This window comes from Chrysemys picta, chromosome 1 (genome assembly GCF_011386835.1).
Source record: "Chrysemys picta bellii isolate R12L10 chromosome 1, ASM1138683v2, whole genome shotgun sequence".
NCBI lineage: Eukaryota > Metazoa > Chordata > Testudines > Emydidae > Chrysemys > Chrysemys picta.
The window spans coordinates 57018591-57040272 of record NC_088791.1 but is presented as its reverse complement, the minus strand read 5'-3'; the positions used below and the strand labels follow the sequence as shown (position 1 = coordinate 57040272).

General features: G+C 40.7%; 1 protein-coding gene across 5 annotated transcripts in view; it reads right to left on the bottom strand.

Annotated features, from left to right (window-relative positions):
* The window catches only part of TMEM117 (transmembrane protein 117), a 347322-nt gene that overhangs the window by 113277 nt on the left and 212363 nt on the right, over window positions 1–21682 (bottom strand). For all 5 annotated transcript variants that reach the window (XM_065557570.1, XM_008162495.4, XM_008162496.4 and 2 more), the window contains one exon: window positions 8056–8153. In XM_065557570.1, the coding sequence (XP_065413642.1) occupies window positions 8056–8153 (98 nt within the window). The remainder of the gene's footprint in view (window positions 1–8055; window positions 8154–21682) is intronic.

Genomic DNA, 21682 nt, shown 5'->3' with positions numbered 1-21682 from the left:
ACTGACTACTGTACTGACAGTGTCTTTGTTTTACAGGCTGTTTACCTATGCTTTTGACCGCAGTTAGCTCTGTAGATATTTTATGTTAATCAGAATAACCTCCTGTTTGAATAGAGTAACTAGAACATATACATTCTGAAAGTTAAATAATAGTTTTATTGTAAGAACTTGGAACATTAATTGCTAACATGATTTTTTTTTTAAAAAAAAAAGCAGAGATCCATTTAGAAAAAAAAGAAAGAAAGAATCAGCATGTGCATTAGAAACCAAAGAGCCTGCAGGGCACCTGTTGTTAACACAATGTGATTTATTGACATTTTAGTCCATCCTTTGTTTTAGCTTCTGCTTTTTCTGCTGTCACAATTGTGAGCAGACAACATACAATTACATGAAATAAAAATATTAACACAATGTTCTCATTATTACATCTATGTTATAAGGGAGATTTTAAAAGTTGTATGCCTCAATATAGATAGCCATCAGTAGATTATTTTAGTTTAAAAGCTTTATTAATATTTGCAAAGTACAAAAGCAAGTAAAAAAAAAGTAAGAAAGGATCCCTAACTCATAATTATGTTTTATATACAAGTTAACTGAGCACAACTGAACTCATATTTACAGTTGTGTTAAAGTACATATAGACAACATTTATTTTAATTGAAAGTGGTTCTACTCCAGTGATAGTTATGGAATAAGAACCTGAAAAGAACAGAATGGAAAAGGCTCTCTAAAAAATTGCCATTATTCAATTAATTGTTTCCTGTTCTCTTCCACTTAAAGGCCCTGAACCTGCTATAGAATCCATGCAGGCAGACCCTCATGCACAGGTGAATATGATTGCAGATTTGGGGCCCAAATGTGCTCAGTTTACAAGTAAAAAACAGAAATGACCAAAAAAAAAAAAAAATTAAAACCTTAAATCCAACTGGGATCTGGCAGTCAAGCTGGGCTTTTTCTTTCTTGCATGTCACCACCAGATATAAAGGTTTATTGGGCCAAGGGGTGACTACAGTTATACCTATACTGTTCCACTGTCTTCAGATTACACTCTGTAGCCTGGATTAATTTGGGGGTGCTGTCATGAACATACAGCTAAGGGTAGCATAAAATCCCTCCTTTACCTGTAAAGGGTTAAGAAGCTCAAATAACTGGTTGGCACCTGACCAAAAGGACCAATAAGGGAAGAAGATACTTTCAAATCTGTGGGGGAAGGTTTTTGCTTTGTGTCTGTGTTATTGTTTTCTCTGAGACAAAGAGAGAGACCAAGGAAGTAATCCAGCTCCTACTGAAATGATACATCTAATATTACAGAAATAGTAAGTAATAGCAAGGAAATGCGTTACATTATCTTTTGTTTTAGCTTGTGAATTTTCCCTATGCTAAGAGGGAGGTGTATTCCTGTTTTTTGTAACTTTAAAGTTTTGCCTAGAGGGGAATTCTCTGTGTTTTAAATCTTATTACCCTGTAAAATAAATCCATCCTGATTTTACAAAGGTGCTTCTTTTACGTTTTTCTTTATAATAAAGCTTGGTTTTTAAGAATCTGATTGGGTTTTTAGTGTCCTGTGCTCACCTTGGTTACCTATTTGGTTGGTATATCATTCTCGAGCCTCCCCAGGAAAGGCGGTGAAGGGACTTGGGAGGATATTTTGAGGAAACAGGAACTCCAAGTGGTCCTTTTCCTGAATCTTTGTCTAACTCACTTGGTGGTGGCAGCAATACCATCCAAGGGCAAGGAATTTGTGCCTTGGGGAAGTTTTTAACCTAAGCTGGTGTAATATAAGCTTAGGGGATCTTTCATGCGGATCCCCACATCTGTACCCCAGAGTTCAGAGTAGGGAGGGAACCCTGACAGGTGCAATTTGCATTTATCACAAACAACAGGTCCTTTCCTCAGCAGCTAAATAAAAATGTCTTTAATAGAGGATAAGGGTGAGTAACATCCATAAGCACATGAAGATTTTACCACCGAAATTACTGCAACAATAAATAAAGCTCCATATATGATAGATACACACAATTTAAAAGTCCCTAGGCTTGTCATATTCACACACTTTCAAGACCATATTAAATACAGAGATGAGATGATAGCCAGTGGGGTATATCATAAGTGGGATGTGATGATTCAGTTTACATCATCCTGTCAAGCCCAATATGCTCAATGAGGGTTGGATAAACACCTTCATCCCATTCTATCCACACATATCCAGGGCCATATTTGATGAGATTTCAGACCTCCTGCTCATGTGTGCTATTCCAGAGAATCTTGTTTGGTATTCTGGCTAATTAAACTTCTCAGGCTGGCATAAGTAGGGTTGCCAGGTGTCCGACTTTTGACCGGAACACTCAGTCGAAAAGGGACCCTAGTGGCTCTGGTCAACACCACTGACTGGGCTGTTAAAAGTCTGGTTGGTGGCACAGTGGGGCTAAGGCAGGTTCCCTGCCTGTCGTGGCTCCGCGCGGCTCCTAGAAGCAGCGGCATGTCTCCACTCCATCTCCTAGGCATAGGGACAGCCAGGGGGATCCATGCACTGCCCCCACCCCAAGCGCCAGCTCCGTAGCTCCAATTGGCCAGGAACTGTGGCCAATGGGACCTGTGGGGGCGGCACCTGTGGACAGGGCAGCATGGAGAGCTGCCTGGCCTCGCCTCCACATAGGAGCCGGAGGGGGGGACATGCTGCTGCTTCTGGGAGCTGCTTGAGGAAAGTGGCACCTGGAGCCTGCACCCCCTCACCGCCTCCAGCACCCCAACTCCCTGAGCCAGCCCATGAAAATGAGTGAGTGAGGGTGGGGAGAGCGAGCAACAGAGGGAGGGGGGATGGAATGAGCAGGGGGTGGGGCCTTGGAGAATGGGTGGGACCTCAGAGGAAGGTTTAGGGGGCGGGGCAAAGGTGTTCGGTTTTGTGTGAGTAGAAAGTTGGCAACCCTAGGCATAAGTAATTTGTGTCAACCCCGTTCCAAATGATTTTGATATGTCAATGCGGTTCACTTCATGAATACGTGTACCCCAGTGGTTCCCAAACTGGGGTTCATGAACCCCTGGGGGTTCGCGAAATGTTACAGGGGGTTCTCGGGAAAAAATTCTCTAATGGCAGTCAGAGCTGTCCCTAGGGATCCTGGGCAGCATGGGGCCAGCAGCCCGGAGCCCCTGGACTTCCAAGAGCTAAGCAGATCAAAGCAAACATAGCTATCACACTGAGGAGATTTAAACTTCAAGACTCCTTATAAGAAATGGAAAGGGAGGTGGATATTTTTTTGCTATTTTTAAAATTAAATAGGCAGCTAGTATTGTTTTTAAAATTATTATGAACCATTTTAAGCTTTGTTGTAATGTGCATTGTTTGCCTGGACTGCTCAAGACCTGAATGCTTGTGTAGGAGGAACTCTTTGAGTTGGCTTCTTAAATGCCTTCATGCTGTTTCACATCTGATACTCCTTGATGAAACATAGAAGCCTTGTCTTATAACAGGCTTATTCAAAGTGATACAAGCTACGAAAGTGAGATCTTGGAAGAGTGTTGCCGTTTTCATAATATAATAAAAATACTGTAATGATAACTAATAATTAATAATAAATACTATGTAATAAGCATGCCATAAAAACAAATTTTATATTTCCAAGATCACTGCTTTTATAATTTATGCTCAGGTAAAGGAGAAAATCCCTGGAAATATTCATTTTTAGGAGGGGGTTCGCGAGACTTGACATTTTAGTGAAAGGGGTTCACAGGTTGTTAAATTTGGGAACCACTGGTGTACCCCAACATCCAAAAAAGCTGCTATTTTAAGGTTTTTTCTTCTTTGGGGTTTAATTTTTGTCACAAGCTATATATTGCTAAATCTTCTGACCTAAGTCAAGCACTCTACTTATTCGATCAGGCCTCATTAGGCCTCAGCCTCTTGCCAAGCCTACCTTAATAATACTCCTCACTTTACAGGCTTCTCTACTTGCATTTCAGTTGTATTAATATCATGTAAAAATAATAAAGTAACTTAGCAAGCAATATATGAATTATGCTTGCCTCATAATTTCCATAGGATCCGGTCCTGGGTCACTGGTCAACATCTCTTAGTGGCACCAGTGTAACCGTGCTGTCTTTACAAAGTTTGCCCAGCAATTGTAGTGTCACAGAACACTATTACTGAAAATTTGCTTACTTTCTTATTTTTACTATATAGTTATAAAATCAGTTGATTGAAATATAAATATTGAAATTACATTTCAGTGCATAGTATATAGAGCAGTATAAACAAGTCATTGTCTGTATGAAATTTTAGTTTGTACTGACTTCGCTAGTGCTTTTTATGTAGCCTGTTGTAAAAATAGACAAATATCTAGATGAGTTGCGGTACTTTCTGCCTACCCCCAGGGGTACACGTACCTCTGACTGAAAACAACTGATTTAGAATGAAAAAATGAGTTAATGAGTGAAGTAAATGGGGGGGGGGGGAGAGGAGGTGAATATCGTAGGGTTCCTTGCTTTGTATTGGTTTACACTTGTGTGATATGCAATCTAGAAATCTTAACTTTAATGAAAGGGTTGTTTTGTCTGGGACAGCATTTAATTTAGGCTGACAAACGTATGAAATCTACTTAGTTCTTTTAAATGCGGTGCACAATGAAAATAACTAATTTTAATAAGTACTCCTGTTCTTCTTTTTGCGGATACAGACTAACACGGCTGCTACTCTGAAACCAATTTGAATAAGCTGTCTTTTGAAACAAATACAAGAACCGCTTTCAAATCTGTAAAAGCAACGTAATGCTCCAGTAATGCATTTATTATTGTGACTACTGCAAAGCAAGAAGTATTGAAATACAGCTGATCAGGTCAAAGCCTCAATTAGGTGCATCACAGAAATACCATTTAAAAAGCCCATGTTTAATTTCCATTCTGGAGACAGGGCTATCAATCTCAGATGGAAACTCCTACATTTACATAGTAAGAAATCCCACAATGAACGATGTTTAACATAGTCTTTTTTAAACATAAAATAGATAGTCTCCTGTAGTAACTTTTTGATCAATTTTTGACCAATTCCTTTGAATAAGCCATACCATTTTTGACTCTTTTTTAACTATATTCCTAACTTGTTGAATCAAATAAAGATGACATCTAGTTTAAAAAAACAAAATGCTGAAATGTAAAGAAAATTAAATAGATATGACATGCAAAAAATATAAGGAAGTTAAATAGGTTTCAAAGTCAGGCACACGAATGTTAGGAAATGCCAGATTTACAATTGCCTGCGAGACCTTAATTTTTTCCCCTTGTGTGTCCATTCTATGCACTGAATGAGACAAGGGACCTGTGGAAAAAACAGTATGTGATCATGTCACTATGGACTATATCATAGTGAATATGCATAAAGGATACCCATGAAGGGGCAGCTTGAAGGATTTGACCCTTATCAGTGAGTTGCCTCTTCAAATATCCAGTTTGTTTACACTATTTTTGTAATTGCACATGTACATTAGGTATTGAATAGCACACCTATTTTGTGTTCAGTCCTAGGTTTCTGACATATTTAAAATGTTGCCATCTTTGTGATTTATCCCTTATTTTGAGTAACTAAACTATAGCACACTGAACTGACACTTATCCCAATTAAGCAGATGTGCCATTTAGAAAATACTAATTAAGCAGATTCTACTACATATATATTTCTGTGGCATTTTATACTTAGGATGTTCTTTTCGGACAGCTTACCAAAATGAACCCATTTATGTCACAAGTCGCTAAACAGAGCAAAGAAAGAAAGACTAATACTTTATATTACCACCCATAATATTAGTTAGCTTTACCTCTCCCTTTCTCCTCCTCATAAGAAAAAACACACGTCTACTGTTACTGTATGTCTGACACACACTATATAAATAATGTCTCTATTTAATATGGAGTCTTGCCTAAGGTGATTTTATTTCATTGCCGATAGCTATAAATAAAAGAGTTTATGTTGCCCTTTGTGCTTCTAAGTCCTCATTAAAAACACTCTTTATTTTAAACATATTCATGAAAAGAAACTTTTTACTTAATCCATTTCTATTTTCAACTTTTTGTGGCAATTTTAGTGTGACTGTTATGCGAAAGCAAATATGGCTTTATACAATTTTGGCTTGTAAAAAATTCAGAACATCTTTTGTAAGGACACTGATGGTTTTTTTTTTATAGTGTTTGATTGTTCTCTCTCGAAAATAAAATATCTTTACCATGGCAATTCTTACTTGTCCCCTAAATAGTCTCAGTATTTTCAATCTTTTTTCAAATGAAAGCCTCTTCATGACTAACTAGTCACTTCACCAGAAGCTCTCTATTTTATGAGACTGACCAGAATTTAATACTGTATTCTGGATGAAGGCATGCCATTGATTTATGTCATGACTTGATCTTTTCTATCCTGCTAGATATGTATTTTAGCATTGTGTTTGCCTTTTTGACCACTCCCACCTCTGAAACAGAGGTTTTCATTGTGCTGTCCACAATGATGTCAGGGTTTACTGTTTCCCCCTGAACATAGTTGATTTCAGGCTCACTAATATATACATCTCATTATTGCTTCCAATATACATTACCTTGCATTGGTGAACAATCAATTTCATCTGCAATTCTGCTGCCCATTCGCCTAGCATTCTTACATCCCACATAGTCTGCTCTAGTCTTGACAAGCCTAAATGATTTTATGTCATCTGCAATTTTTGCCACATTACTGTGCAATCCTTCCTCCAGGTCATGGTTAAATACTAATCCTAGTTCAGAATTTTGGGGCACCGCATTTTTAGTTTGCAACATGGCAAAAAAAGACTATTTTATTCTTTCTGTTATCTATTTCTTAGGCAATTTCTAATCTGCTTTATCTCTCCCTCCAAGACTTATTAATTTTCTTAATTGTCTCGTGTGAGGAACTTTGTCAAAGGCCTTTTGAAAAAAATCCAAATACATTAGATCCACCAGTTCTCCTTCATCTACTATTTTCCTGACATGCTCAAAAGAGTTCTTATAGATCAGAGAGGGATTATTTTCCTTTAGAAAAGCTATGCTGGTTTCTTTTATCATATGTTAGTCTAAGGATTTTTTTATATATATTTTATTCTTAATTATCATTTCAATCAGATTACCTGGTACTGAACTGTCAGTGGTTGGTCATTGCCAGAATCATTCCATCACTTTAAAAACAAAACAAAACAGGTACAACATATATTAACCCTCAGTCCTCCAGTATACTTGATTTTAATGAGAGCTGCATATTTTTGTTAGCTTGGCCCCTTCATTCTTAAGTTACTCCAGAACTCCTGGGTGTCTCCTCTTTTTGACACCCCCATTTCTTACGGTATCATGTCTTTATTACCTGGAAAAAAAGTAAGTATCCCAGTATCCTCTCTGGTGAGCACTGATGCAAAGAAATAATTTAGCTTCTCTACAACATAACCTCCTGAATTTCTCCCTTTATCCTTTGCTAGAATAACACTCACTGATATTCTCATAGGCTTCCTATATCTGAAGAATGTATTATCCTTTTTATGTCTTTGACAATATGCTATGGGCCCAATCTATTTTTCTGTTCACATTCAATTGTGAATGCAAAATGTTACCACATTTAACTGCAAGCACATGAGAGGGCATTTAGATGTCTAGTTAACTTATATACAGGGACAAACAGGTAATTAGACATCTTACTGTTATCATATGTGCCAGCAATTTTGATCCTACACTTTTGTGCCCACAACTGCCTGGACAAAAAATGGAAGCCAGGTTGTGGCAATTTTAAAATTTGGCTCATATGTCATATATTCCTGTTAGAGGGTCTTCATGCATATGCAGCATTGATTTAAATTGCCGTAAAGCTTTTTTATTCACATAAAAATTGTTTTAACAGGCTGACAAATATTGTATGATATTTTGTTAGAAAATATAGCTTAAATCCTTTACCAGTTTTATTCTTATCATGTATTCACTTCAAAGTTCTTCACTGACATAGAGCGTTAGAGGGTACTTTGGCAGAGGTTTGGATGTCTATTCAAGGCTCACTTCAATAATTGGATTTTACCGTTTTCCTACCAGAATAAAATGATCCTAATATTCCCTTTCTTCCAGAAAGCTCTGGCAGACTTCCCCCAGTCAGGGTAGGGCTTGTCCTGAAGCATCATATCAGTGACCTATGGAGGAAGAAGGAAATCATTTAGGTTTAAATCAGAGTCACAAAGTTTAAAAACACAAATTTTTAGATTACAAAAGGTTTTTCATTTCAGATAATTCTAATCAACATTTGTAACGACAGCTAAGCTGAAAATCTGAACAAAGATATTATCTGCAGCTCTCTTATTCAAAACCTACATGAACTCTGGTCTGCCTTCTAGAACTGGTTTGTACACCTTCCTGAGAGATGTGCTAATGTAAATGAGCAAGTTACTTATGAAGATCTAAGAAAAAATGGATGTAGGTTACTTTCTTCATAGTTATATGAAGAAGGCAAACAGTACAGTTCGACTCCAGCTGGGGAGGTAAGTCCAAGTTCTACAAGCATAGTATCGGGAGAATTTTGGCTATGAAATCTGAATTGCAGTCCAGGGTGTTGAAGCCAGGGAAGCTTGTGCAGTAAGGGCCATATGCTACCCTCGATCTGCTCTCGATCCCAGATGCCAAAGAGAAATGTACACACAGAGTAAAGGCCATATATGACCCTAAAACCTGTGCTGTTCTCTTACATGATATTTAAAAATTGAAATGCTTATTCTAATTTTCAGTACTCATATTTAAACGGACCATCTGTCAAACTCTGCCCAGAGACCCATACACACATACTACTTTTGGATGATTTACAAAAAGAATTAGAAATGGGCCTGTACTAAAGCAATGGATTTGGATATCCATGATCTTTGGGCGTGTTAAAAATCCATATCCTTTTTTTTAGATTAACACTTATAAAGTATTGAAAAATACAGTATAGTAATTTCATCCACCATGCTATTTAGAAAACCCAGTGGTGGGGAAAACATACACAAGTTTAAAAAAAAAATTCAGTATACAGTACTTGCTGTGAAATGCAGTAAAACAAATGTTTATCTGCCACTAGCATCACTACACTGTTTAAACTATTAATTGCTTGAATAAATATAAAAGTAACCCCTAAAGAGATTTCAACAGAAAAACCCCTAGTTTTACTCACTTCCAAATAGAACCCAGTTTTACGGAGAATTTTCTATTTGTATTTTCTTCCTGGTTTATTTTTGAAGCATGGAGTTGTTTTTGTTTGGGTTTTCTAATTTAATCAGCTAGCATGTGAATTAGTATTTTCATTCAAAGACATTTTATAGTGTTTATCAAAGGAAACACAAATCCTATGTTTAAATCAGGGATCGGCAACCTTTGGCATTCACTGCTTCCCGCAGCCCCCATTGGCCTGGAACGGCGAACCACGGACAGTGGGAGCTGCGATCGGCCGAACCTGCAGACGCTGCATGTGAACAAACCATCCCTGCCCACCAGCGGATTTCCCTGATGGGCCGCATGCCAAAGATTGCCGATGCCTGGTTTAAATCAAAGCCACATATGAAGCAAATTCATCTCTCAACTTTCAGGTTCTCAGACCTCAGGGAATGAAGGCGTTCAACACATTGCAGAACTGGGTCCTAAATGATGATGAAAACTTTAAGCATATATGGTATATAAACAAATATGTACTCCAGGATTCTATCACTCTTAGCTTGAAGAATTGATTGTATACTGAAATACTACCATTTCCAATGGTTTTCCTTTGGTAATTCCTTTCTCCAATCACCCATGTTATGATAGTTTTTATCTTAATAGGACCACCAAGGTTAACTAAATAAATATTTGGATACATATTTAATGCTTAAAAGGCCCCTCTAAAGATTTAATTAATTTCATTCAGCAATACTTTTCCAGTTCCAGGAAGATTCTGTACAGTAATAAATATTGCAAGGAAACAGATGATTACCGGGTGGGTTTTATTCAATTTTCAAAATGTTTTCTCCAGAGTACTTTCTGGGAAATACTTATTATATTTGCTAGAAGGAAGCAATCTGCAGCTGTGTGACCAGTTATTACAGCAGCGTGTTTTATAAGAATGGCATTCAAGTAAGTGACATTTGCTGAGGAAAATGGCAAGATGAGGCAGGAAATGTTCATTCTGATATCAGACAGCTGGTCTTTTTCATCTCTTAGCTCCAGCATTTATTTTAAGTCTTATCATCAGATCAATGTCAGGTCACTTGCAGCTAAATTGGCAGAAGCAAAGACAGTCATTAAAGGGATGCATTCAATAAAGAAAAATCCAATTACCTTTTGCATTAGAGAAATCAAATTCATTTTCTGGTGGTGGTCAAGGACAGTCATTGTGGAAAATGGTGCATGGGAGGAAGGTACTTAGCTTTGTCACAATATAAATAATTTTGTTTGGATAGGATCGATATAATAGCAGCAAGTTGTTTTAACTTCCACCAGCACTGGCAAAAAAACAAAAATTCAAACCTTTTGTTTTCTACAAGTTGAAGAATTTATTTCTCTCTTCACATCTCAAAATCCAATGCACTGCCTGGCAAACATTCATCTCTATTAGCTCAGACTATCTGGAAAAATGCTGTGTATACTGCGGAATAGATGTTCCATGATGTGCAATTCTTGCATTCTTCAATCATTCTATGTGTGTATCTTGTATAATCAAGATAAAATGGGAAAAGCCACTTGAAAATATCCATTAATAAATTAATTTTGTATCTATAACTATGAAAGAACTAGGAATGTGATACTGTATTAACATTGTTTGTTTATACTGACACAATTTAAAAATATATGGCTTTCTATGCATAAATGTGTTCCTATGTTTCACTTAACGTTCCATTAGAAAAATGGGTATTGTCTATAAAGGCTTACAAACTACAATTACATGGTGTGCACAGTCAGATGCTTGTACAGTGAAAAATAAAATTGGCATTTCTTGTACTACCTTATCGAACCACAAACTTCATTTTACAAGACACAAATGTCAATGTGACTGCACATTATCTAGGAGGGTAATCCAGCAATAGTTTAGTGGCACATTTCTCTTTATCATTAGGTCAAATATGCAGAAATGCTTATGAGTCACAAATGTTAGTTTAAGATTAAAAAAAACGGACGGCCTGCTGTGACATGGTACACTGCAACCATGTAAAAGCAGGAAAATTTGAGTTGAACAGTTGTTATGGGAAATACCACTACCAGATAATACAATTACCAGTAGAAAACATGTAGAAAATGGGTATAATGATACTTACCCATCTTTGTAAAGTGCTTTGAGATGCTCATATGAAAAGTGTTATAGGAAAGCTAGTTATTTATTTATTCTTAATATTGCATCAATTTTTCATAAAACTACCTTCGCCACTGGTCAAACCACTTCTTTCTTATTACATCACCTACAGCAGACAGAGAAAATTATTGTGCAATTCTGCTTCTTAGAAGATATCTTGCAGGATTCTCACTCCTGGCTTAGTGTGAGATTGGCAGAACTTCCCTAGTTCTTAAGGTTTTTTGACCTTTGAGGGCTATGATAGCAAGGCAGTATTGCAAACCGCGCCCCCTGCTGAGTATAAATGCTGCTTTCTTAATATTCCAGTCTGTCCCTTTGACTGAGTGGAAGGTGAAGCTCCCAGGAGGAAAAATCTCAATTCAAAATGATCAACATAAGATCAAAACATGTGCCTCAGAGAAAAAATGAAAAACCAAGGTGTGAACACAACTCAAAAGCTAACCTCCCAACTCTGAGGGGACAGAGCAGGGGCAGAGAGAATCCTACAAGATGCTATCAGAGAAACAGCATAACAAATAACTGCAAACAGGAACCTTTCCAAATCTGAGCTATGACCTCAGCTCACATTGTAAAGTCCAAATTCATTCTTCTTCTGATGTTTGACTTTATTAACAAAGAAAGCAACAATAAAATACCATAAGATTAGCTTGCTCCTTCTATCAGCTTTAGCTGCTCTTAGAGGTCTTCCCTCAGTGCTGCTCAGACCACACCCTCCCAATAAAGTCACTTCAAAGGTACAGTAATGAGATCCCTACCTCAGTGAGTCACCAGACCCACTTAATCCTTTCACGGTAAAATCACCTGCTAACAGGTGTTTCAGACAAACACTGACAGCCTGTTACAAACAGGCTAGCTTCAAATAAAACTCTAAACAAGGACAACATGGGGACACTTTTGACCATTCCTTCAAAAATCTTTAAACCTCTTCCTGGGTAGGAACTAAAGCAGATGTTCCCACATTGTAGTCGTTGGAGCAATTGCTGGTTGTCTGTGGAGAGTGGTTTGTTAAATAGTGCTGGCTCATCATCTTTGTTTTCAGCTGCTAAAATGCATTTTAAAATAATTAAAATCTATTGAATGCTTTCATAACAGCCCCTTTTCCATGCAAAGAATTGCAGTAAGTGTAAATTGGAAGGAAAATGGACTATGAGACAATCTCTCTTATTGGGAAGTGAACTACCCTATGAAAATGTTTGGAAATGCCTGAACTAGCGAACAATGAGCTCACTGGAGTTTCCTTCAGTATTTCATCCGTAGTAGTCATCACCTGGTCATCAAATTGGGTGAGGCGCACACCTGTCCATCAGAACACTCTAGAATTAAAAGCATATGATGTAAAAAGCAACAGAGGGTCCTGTGGCACCTTTAAGACTAACAGAAGTATTGGGAGCATAAGCTTTCGTGGGTAAGAACCTCACTTCTTCAGATGCAAGTGTCTTGCATCTGAAGAAGTGAGGTTCTTACCCACGAAAGCTTATGCTCCCAATACTTCTGTTAGTCTCAAAGGTGCCACAGGACCCTCTGTTGCTTTTTACAGATTCAGACTAACACGGCTACCCCTCTGAAGCATATGATGGATTCTGAGATCTTTCCTATCTCTAATTAAGCACCGTTCTAACAGACAACACCACAGCAACATTTTATGTCAACAAACAAGGAGTGCCCATTCCCAACTACTTTGTCTGAAAGCTCTGACTCTGTGGTAACAATGCTTGGGACACTGAGTGTATCCAATGGCTCTGTACCTGAAAGGACAGATAACATATTAATGAACACATTAAATCACAGACTATAAGGTCAGCATGAGTGATCTCTGACGCAGTATGTAGTGGACTTACTGCTCAGAAAGAGGGTTCAATCAATACACCTCTTCATAACTAACAGCCATGAAAAATGCCCTCTATTCTCCTTCAGAGCAAGGACGGACAAAGATTTTTGTTAAAGATCCATTCCTATTAGATTGGAGCAGCAGATTTCTATGTTTTCCTTCTAGTCCCATGGAAATCAGGGAGCTAGAACATTCTCCACCTTGGGACTCTGAGGGTTTCCTTTTGTCCTAAAGGCACTTTTCCCTTTATTTGGCTTATGTACTAATATGCCCCCCAAAATGTAGTATCTGAGCACCTCACAATCTTTAATGTAACACCCCTCTATGGAAGGCAAGTGGTATAATCCCCACTTTACAGATAGGAAACTGAGGCACAGAGAGGCTAAGTGACTTGCTCAAAGTCACACAGGACATCTCTGGTTGAAAAGAGAATTGAACCCAGGTCTTCTATAGACCAAGGCTACACAATACATATGGGACTATCCATCCTTTTTTCCTCCCAGGAACCTATTCAGGCTTGCCAAGAAAAAGCCAATTTCCACTTGGTTTAAAAAGACTAGGCTTATCATTTCTTTGAGTCGCTTGTTACTCATTTCTAGGCTTTTTTGGCTTTTTAAGTAGCTTGTTGCTTGTTTTGGCTTTCCTTTTGGGCTTTTCTGGGAGGTATGGCTGCTGATTTTTTTTTTAATTGCCCGCCAGAGACTGTGATTGGCTCCTGGTTGCACAATCCCTCTCCCAACACCAAAAGAAAGGGGATGGGAAGAAATCAGGATCTGGAGACTAACAGCCCCAGGGCCAATGCTCCAGGTCAGCCCGATTGACATGGCAATAGCAGGCCAAGGAGGGAACCAGGAGCCCGGGCGGGGGGCAGCCCAGCCTGCCCATGCTCCATCTATGTGAGCTGGAGGGAGCCAGCTCACTCACTCACTTTGGGATGGGTTCCTCTCCCTGTGAGTGTCATTGTGAGATTGCTGCATGTGCTTGCTTCTTGCGTGCCCTTCCAGTGCCTACTCTCTCTCCACGGGCTATCTCCTGCCTGCACTACTAGTTACAGGGATTTGGTTGGTTGGTTTAGTATGGGGGGGGTTCTGGTTTGGGGGGGGGGGGGGGGCTGATAACAGTAGGTTGGCAGGCTGCAGCAGCAGCAGGCTGTGATTTGCCTGCCCTTGCTGGCTGCTGGTTCTGCAATGCTTGTGCACTAGCAAGGGGAGGTGTATCAGGGAAGCTGCGAGGGGCAGGGGAGAGGCAAGCTGTGGGGGTGTGTGGGGGAGGGGGGAGGGGGTGGCAAAGCTGGGTGGGGGGTCTACAGCACAGCTTGGGCCACAGGGCTGTGGGGGAGAGTGGAGTGGCACCATGCCACCGTTGTTGGTCAGTGACTCTTGGGGCATTTTGGATGCCGTGGTGCACCACCAGGGGGTATCTTTTGGGGGACTGGTGATATTATGTTTGTTCCAGCGGTCGGCCAGTGACACTGCAGCTTTATTATCTTGTGAGACTTTGGCAACCATCCAGGTGTGTATTTATAGTGTGCCAATCATTATAGCACCTAGGAACCAAATACAAGAACTAGTCCCTGGAGGAAGGTTCCTACAGCATAAACTCAGAGTTCAGAGCCATATCCTTTATTGTCCTCCTTTACTGGCCAATTAACATGTCTCCACTCTTTGGGGGAAGGAGGGGAAAACGGGGGGAGGAGGGGGGAATCATGCATGAATAGGGATTGTATTTATGGCTTATTACAACAATCTATTTAACAGCCACCACATCCACACACACCTCCACTCAGTTTTTTTTTTTATTTTCTCCTTTCCCCTCTATGATTGGAGAGGTGTTAACTGGCCACTTGACCTTGAATGGTTTTTTAAAATATGTGCTAACTACTTATGCTAAACTATCTGTTCTACCTTGTATTTAGCTATGCCACTCTGAGTACATTTCCCAAATGTGAGGAAGAGCTCTGTGTAAACTCTGAAGCTTCTCTCTCTCACCAACAGAAGTTGGTCCAATAAAAGATATTACCTCACCTGCCTTGCCTCTCTAATATCATGGGACCAGTTACCACAACACTGTATACAAGAGCTTAACAGAAATTTAGATAATGTGCTGTGAATATTCTGCAAATAACTAGCTTCTAGTTACAAAGAGTAACCAGCAAATGGAAGCTGTCAACAAAAAATAAACTGCAGCTACTTATGCAATACATTTTGCAACCTTTCCCAAGCCTCTCTTCAGCATTGCCTTTATCGCACAAGAGGGAATTAGACAACTAAATGAATTTCTGTTCAGATCACAAGCCTTTGCCAAATATCCTTTAAATTACATATGTGCAACATTAATATTGTTTTTAATTACCCATGTGTATAGAAACTACAAACACAGTCAAAAACAAAAGCCTTAACAGTTTAGAAATCCCTATATTAAGCAATATCTTATTACACGTCCGAAGAAATACTGCCCTTGGAGCAAAGGCAAACCCTCCATATAAATCAGTCAAACCCCCCTTTTTAAAAGCTACTCTAATGTCTGACTTCTGGGAACAAAGGTGCTGCATGGAAACCAAGCTTCCGCTGGTACTGTTCTTCATTCTTACTGAATATACCCAATAATCTTGAGACTATTCCACTGTTACATGTACCGCAGTTGGTAAACTGACTCAGAACACTGGCATGTGAAAATGACAAACCACTTTCAATGTAAGACTCTTTATTTAAAAATAGTCCAGGCAAACAATTAAGGCCTGTAAAACTGGCACCAAAGAAAGACAATGATTTGAGGCTCAGACTACAGATAGGGACCCTTGTGAGACAGCAAGAAACAGCAGCTCCTCTAAGACTCCACCTGGAATACTGCGCTTAGTTATTGGCATCCTTAAGAAAAAGACACACAAATTGGAGGAATTCATCCTTTCTGTTACTTTTCTCTGATTAGGGAGCTGAGGGGATTAATTGTTGAGCAAAGAGTGATTCCTCCATTAATGTCAACTTTTACCAATGGTTACCACACTACAGTGCCTAAATATTGGATGCATTTCCTGTTCTAAACATAGCAATAATTGCCAACCCAGAAAATATCATAAGACTTCCTTAAAAATCATGATTTTTTACAAAACAATTTTTTGAGGTTTCGTTTTATTTGCAGTCTCTCTTTTGAGCCTTTAAGGTTCAGGTTTTCTCTGCAACCATGAAGTCCAGAAAATTATTTTTTCTTTTAAATGGAAGCTCAGATTTTCACATATACACGTGATATCAGGACCTGGGGCTTCAAGAAAAATATCTCAAACTCATAATAAAACCACAAGAGTCGGTGCTTTAGTATAGACACTAGCTATGCTGATGAGGGGTTCTCCCACTAGCATAGGTAATCCACCTCCCTTTGAGCCAGTAGCTAGGTAGATGGAAAATTCTTCCCCTGACTGACGTAGTTAAACCAACCTAATTTTCTAATGTAGACCAGGCCTTACTCTTATATGTGTAGAGGAAATGTTGCAGGACTCAGGGGATTGTGATTTGATAAACAAATTTTAAATGTTAATAAAAAAATGTAAATGTTTCAGAACTAGCAAGTTAGCACATTGCTAGCCCATGTAACCATATGGCATATGACAGTTACTCTTATCCGCCCTGTTCTCTTCCTTCGGATTCTTTTGTGTGGGTGTGTGGTGTCTGCACGCGTGCCCCCTTTCTTAAATTTTATTGTAAGCTCTTCAAGGAAGGCAGCATGTATACATGTGTTTGGTAACACCTAGCACACAGCATCTCCAATCATGCGTACCACCACAATACCAATAATAGTAATATATTAAAAAAACTTTGTCATGAAGTATCTAATGTTGCTGCACAAACAACACACCTGACATTAACCTTACAAAAATCAAGGAAATGAAAAGTTAAGCCACTTATCGGTCTGAATCCTGTGTTCTTCCAGCCATAAGACTACAGTTTACCATTACAACTACCGTACACCACAAACCACACACTGCCATAGGCAGTGACTTCCCCTCGGCCCAGTGGGTGCTCGAACCCTGCCCGCCCCTGGCCCCACCCCTGCACCGCCTCTTCCCACCCCTGCACTGCCCTCGCCCCACCCCCATTCCACTCCTTCCCCAATGTCTCTGCCCCACCCTGCCTTTTCTCACCCCAGCCCCACCCCCTTAGTGCCCCCATTCCACCCCTTCCCCCATGTCCCTGCCCCTGCCCTGCCTCTTCTCTGCCTCCTCCCCTGAGTGTGCCACATCCCTGCTCCTCCTTCTCCCTCACGGAAAGTCCTAAGCACCACCAAACAGCTGTTAGGCAGCAGGGGGAGGGGGGAAGAGCTGGGAGGGAGGAGGAGGAGCGGGGACGTGGTGTACTCGGGGTGGGGAGAAGTAGGCGAGGAGCGGGGAGCTTGGCTGCTGGTGGGTGCAGAGTACCCATTAATTTTTCCCCGTGTGTGCTCCAGCCCCGGAGCACCCACGGAGTCGGCCTCTATGCACACTGCACTCTTAGGTGCCATCCCTCAGCTCACCTTGCTCCAAACATCGCTTTACCAAAGTATCCCCTGCCAATACTATTAGTTGTGGATGTTTGCTCTACTAGTTCAGAAAAGAGGGTGAAGGAATGGCGGTACCAGGGCCACAAAAAATTAAAAGAGAATAGAAATTACCCTGGTGTGAAATTTCACACTGAGAGGCCACCTGCTTTTAAAGACAACAAAGGAATGTATTCCTTATTTTAAGCCCAGTTTAGAAAACAATCCTAACTATGTAGATGCTACTAAGCTTCCAAAATAAGACTATTTTCATGTTACACTTTAACTTGAACTTGGAAAATTTCTACATAAATCCCAAAACAGTGACTTCTCAGGGTTCCCCCCATGCTTCACACTGTCCATCCCAAAGGGAATGGGGATAGTTGATATTCATTGATGACATTTGGAAAAGAGCAAGCAACTCTAGCTCACTGCTACACAGCTACTGGTCATTTGTTTGACATGTTCTTCTTCTATTGTCCATACACAAAGTCATATCAACTCAACTAATGGTCGCTCATTAAAATGCATCTTTGCCTTATGTAGATTCATAGAATATGCTGTAATGCCAACCAACGTGTGCTTTCAGAAAACAAACAAAAGAGAATATCCCAGCATGAAGAGGGACCACCTTCCCACAAACAGAAAATGTGCCTCTCAAGACTTCAGATGCCACAATTTTTAAAATGCTGCACTACCAACATGGTGAAATGTCGATTTTTATCAGATTCTGTTTTGAACAATAATTTTCAACATGATGACTTCTCCAGTGTGGACAATTCCCAGGTCTAGGCCATCCTGTGTGCACAGCTGATATGGTACAATCTTTGCTCTACAGCTGGTCTTGTTTGTCATCTCAGCTTACTTGATTAAGCATTTTAATCAGTGTTTTGCATAGGATTGTGCACCTTCTGTTGAAAATCATGTCTGGTTGGTATTTAGTTGAAAACTTGTTGACGCCAACATTTTATCCAGGCAGTCCCTTTTTCTCGTTTCATCATTTTTAAGGGTTTAGGATCAATATTTTAAATGCTGCCTTTCCTTATATATAAAACAATAACAAAATATTCCCCAATCATTTTAAAATCCTGTACTAATGATGTTGCTAAGCAGCTTCCGATGCTGCTGGTAAGCTGTTTACATTTAATATAATACCTTGGAGAATAGCAAGACTTGACTGCCTTCCTTTGCCTGTCTTAAGTTTTGACCTTCTTGCCTCTCACACATATAAAAATTTATTTTTTTTAGTGCTGAATTCACTTATTCTCATCTGCCTCAAATTTGCTACCCCCCTCCTTCTGCCCCCAACCAGATCTGCTGTTCTATTTATGTAGATTAAGCAAACACCATATTTTCCCCAATGTTTTCATGAAATTTAGCTTAAATGATACTTATAGTAAATACAAGTATGTTTAAATAACCTACAGCGTGTAGGTTAAAAAACAGTTTTTCCGTTCACACTGTCACTTGCTACTCGTATGATGTTATCATAACTCTTATGCTATAACATCTTGGAAATTCCATTTTTCAAAAAAACCCAAACGATTGCTAACCTTTTGTAACTGTTCTTCAAACTATGTTGCACATGTCCATTGCACTGCTGGTGTGCATGCACCCCATGCACAGTTGCTGGAAATTTTTCCCTCAGTGGTACCCGTTGGCATAGGTGCCAACTTCTGCTGGCGCCGGTGGGTGCTTGACCCCCCTTTGCCCCCGGCCCCACCCTGACTCCACCTTTGCCTTGCCCCTCCCGCCCCCATTCCAATCCCTTCCCCAAAATCCCAGCCCCGGCCCCACCTCTTCCCCGCCTCCTCCCCCGAGCGCACCGTGTTCCTGCTCCTCCCCACTCCCTCCCGGAGCTTGTTACACCACGAAACAGATGTTTTGCGGCAGCAAGCGCTGGGAGGTAGGTGGAGAAGCGGGGACACGGCATGCTCAGGGGAGGAGGCGGAGATGAGATGGGGCATGGGGGTAGGGCGGGGAGCTGGTGGGTGCAGAGCACCCACTAATTTTTCCAACCCCGGAGCACCCACAGAGTCGGCGCCTATGCCCGTTGGGGCAGCTTGAGAACCCTCTGCTGCTTTGCGTCGCTGACGTCAGTACAAAGGGCCCAGCAGACCCCAAGCTCCCTCAGTTCCTTCTTTCTGTAAACGCCAATGTAGAGGGGTCAGAGGGTGGATCATGCAATGGACACATCTCAAGGAACAACATTCACAAAATATTAGTAACCGTTTTTAATTCTTCAAGTGATTGCACCTGTTCATACCACTCTTGGTGACTCCCAGACAATAATATAGGCAGAAGGACTGGAGTGCATGTACACAGAGACAGTAGCATAGTTCAAGCAAATCATCAGCATCTCTGGAGTACTGGGTGATAGCATAATGGGAAGATAATGTGTGCACCGATGACCAGGTTGCTGCTTAAGGATCTGCGCTAGGAATTCTGTTGAGGATGCTTGCAATCTTGTGGAGTGAGCAATCAGCTTGTCTGGTGGTGAAATGCCTGCCGCATCATAACAAGCATGGATACAGGAAGTTATCCAAGATGAAATTCTCTGTGAGGAAATTGTAGGACCTTTCATTCTGTCTGTTATAGCCACAAATGGTTGGATGTCTGGCTAAATGATTTGGTCCTGTCTAAGTAGAACACAAGTGCTCATCTAGCACCCAATATCTGTAGCCATTGCTCATCCCTATTTGCATGTGGTTTGGGGTAAAAAACAGGTAAGTAAATTGATTGATATAAAAATTTGAAACTACTTTAGAGAGAAAATTCAGATAAGGGCATAAGTCCACCTTATCTTTACAGAAGACTGTATATGGTAGTTTGGATGCTATGACACGCAGTTCAGAGACGCTTCTGGCCAGAGATGACCTATGCCAGGTTCAGGTGGAGCAGCTGACCATGGTCTTGCAAGATCAGATCTCGGTGCAATGGGAGTGAGATTGGAGTTGCAACAGGGAGGTCCAATAGAATGGAGAACCAGTATTGACAGGGCCATGCTGGGGCTATTCATATAACCTGGGTATAGTCCCGCTTGATCTTTGGTAGCGCTCTGCATAGGAGGAGTGGGATTGTGGGAAAAACTTTTCTGTCCAGGATAGCAGGGAGGTATCTGTGATTGAGCCTGGATTGTGATCTTGTTGGGGGAAGAATTGGTGACATTTTCTGTTGGACTTGTTTGAAGATAGGTCTATCTGGGGAGTCCTCTTCTGCTGGAAAATGCACCTGGCTACATCTGGATGAAGTGACCAACCATGGTGACTTGAAAATGACCGGCTTAGGTGGTCTGCTAACTCATTCTGCTCCCCTGAAGGTAAGAGTCCTTGAGGTTGATTGAAGGAGCTATGCAAAATTCCCACAGGTGAATTGCTTACTGATAAAGGAGGAATGAGCAAGTTCCTCCCTGCAACCAGTAGCTCCTATGCATGGCATAGCATGGCAGCCGAGTCAGCCCCATCCAGAGCAGCCTGCAGCCAGGCCCTTGCTACAGCTTTCTCCTCCTCCACTAGGGAGGACAACTCCTGCCTAGCAACTTCTGGGAGCATGTCTTTAAATTTTAGTATGGAGTCCCAAAGGTTAAAGTCACACCTGCACAAAAGTGCATGCTGGTTTCCAATCCTGAGCTGCAACCCCTCCTTAGAATAAACTTTCCTATGAAACAGGTCTAACCTCTTTGAGTCTTTTGATTTTGCGGTTGCGCCCGGATGCCTCTGCCTGTCCCTCTCATAGGCAGCAGATACTACCAATGACCCCGGGGGGGAGGTAGAATGGATGGGAGTAAGGGAACTCATAACCTTGGGCAGGTACATAATACTTGTGCTCATCCCTTTTTGAAGTTGGGCAGGGGAAGCGATGTAGGGATCTGCTTCAGCTAGGGTGACCAGACGGCCTGATTTTATCGGGACTGTCCCGATATTTCCTTGTTTGTCCCCCGCCCCAACTCCGCCCCCTCCTCCCCCCATTAGCTCCCTCCCCGAATCCCCGCCTCTTCCCCAGGCTCACCATTCCTCCTCCCTCCACAAGTGCTGGAGGGA